The sequence below is a fragment of the Penaeus monodon genome, chromosome 32 (genome assembly GCF_015228065.2).
Source record: "Penaeus monodon isolate SGIC_2016 chromosome 32, NSTDA_Pmon_1, whole genome shotgun sequence".
NCBI lineage: Eukaryota > Metazoa > Arthropoda > Malacostraca > Decapoda > Penaeidae > Penaeus > Penaeus monodon.
Genome location: NC_051417.1, coordinates 14290412 through 14292483, shown reverse-complemented (window position 1 = coordinate 14292483; position 2072 = coordinate 14290412). Strand labels below are relative to the sequence as shown.

Here is a 2072-nt window from a genome sequence, read left to right as displayed (position 1 = left end):
TTTGCTTTATTGCTCTGCACACTTGACACCATTAATATTACAAAGATGGTAATTAAGGTAGATGCTAAGGTCTGGTCATAGGTTTTATCTAGTGACTTGTTGTAGTTCCAGAATTCCTGTAATGTAGATAAGCAAGTTTTTAAGAAGCTTTCACTTTTTCCCACAAACTTCTCAGCTGATCAGCTTGTAATAAATGACCTTACATATATCACTGATTAGAAATGGTCTCAGTCTGCAAGTTAAAAAATTATTGCTGTCATGTTAAGAATTCCTGTCTTGATAATCTCTGTTCATTTGACGTACTTGCTTTTGTTCATATTTTGAATATGTATAAAGTCAGTTTTGATAAAAGAATATACTAAAAGAAAAGGACAGTCTTTTTAGCATAATAGACAAAGCCTGTGAAATGTTGCACACAAACTAAAGCTAACAGTCCACACATCTTACTGTAATATGCAGCATGATTGACTGTAACCACATACAAATTACATAAATCTTTTATGAATTATAAAAGATTTACTTACATTTTATTTGAGATAACTATTTGATGAAGTCAGTGTACTTATTTAAACACATAAGGACTCTCATGGTGTAGGAGAATAAATTGGCTCATTCTCAATAGTATAACATATCACAGACAGAAATAATACAAAAAGAAAATCACATATCCATGCCATGAAGGTCCTTTGTATTCTTTTGAAGATTTGTTTTGACTCCAGTATGTTAAACCTGTCTGAGAAAACATTAATATCTACATAAAAATATTTACTTCCAACTCTTTTGTAGACTATGTCACAAAATCACAGTTTTCCAGACAAACCTAGCAAGAAAAACTACACTACATATTAACAAGAAAAGATATTTCACATAACACAACATAGAATCACAGACTTTATACCATGACAGTAATCACTGACAATTTCTTACCTAAATGAACTGTACATGTACCAAGACGTACAAAGGAATAAAGATTATTTAAAAGAATTTACATTTTATCCACACACACTACAATTTCAGTACTACTGCAGTAATATCATTACAATTTTCTTTATATATGTGGGAATGCAGAAAATCAAATTTGAACCAAATACCTTGCAAGGGTATACCGATTTGTTACAAAAAGGCAAGCTTTAAGAAATAACAATGCAATTAATGTTATGCTTGTACTTTTTTGTGTGTATTACAAAACACTCAGAACTAAAATTCATATGATCATAATTTAGGAAAATCTATTAATACTACTACCACTTTCTTTTTCAATATTCCTAAACTGATAAGGAATCTGCAGACTAGATTGAAGATCTTCAATAATAATCGTCAGGATCATCTTCATTAAAGTTATACGACCTCCTAATAAGAATATAATCCTGAGTCTTCTCTTCTGGAGGTGTGTTAGGGAGTGAATAACTTGATGTAGTTACCTGGCTGGTCCTCTCCTCAGTAGCTGAGACATGGGATGAAGGAGCTGAACGAACTGAGCGAACTGGACTACTGTAAAAGAATGGGATCTTGGTTACAGATTTTACAGTAGAGAAAATTAGAAAATTTCTGAAATTAATTTTAAGGGTGGGGTAAGTTACTGATTGATCAAAATGAGATGGACACTTGAAAAATTATTTCAGAATATATATACTTTCTTCTCTTTCAAGAGATAATTCTGTAAGAATAATTTATGGAATCTAATCAAACTAAGCTATAACCTAGGGTCTACAAAGCAAGACCGAAGTGTATATACTTAATAATGTGTTTGTTTATAGTCACTTCAAATTGAACTATTTAAGAGATGCATTGAAGCTTTATATAAAGGGAATGTGCACAGATCATTAGTTTTAAGAATGCAAAAGAAGCTGAAATTTATATCACTGCAAAGGCTTTATTTTGCATGTTGAATATTTGTAAAATTATTTTAACTGCATTTTTGTTTATTTTTGTGATTCTTTCTCTAATACATGCAGGGAAGATGCAAGTACTGACTACCAAAACATTAGGCAATTCAGGGTATTTATATATGCAAGAATCATATATCGCCTCATGTCTACTGTTAATGAATATAAATATAAACTTTAGTTACA

General features: G+C 30.8%; 1 protein-coding gene across 1 annotated transcript in view; it reads right to left on the bottom strand.

Moving 5' to 3' along the window:
• Positions 1-6: 6 nt before the first annotated feature.
• Positions 7-2072, bottom strand: part of LOC119593586 — a gene marked incomplete in the record, with an annotated part of 34026 nt that continues 31960 nt past the window's right edge. Inside the window, 1 exon segment of the mRNA XM_037942539.1 lies at positions 7-1491. Within this exon segment, the coding sequence (XP_037798467.1) occupies positions 1305-1491 (187 nt within the window).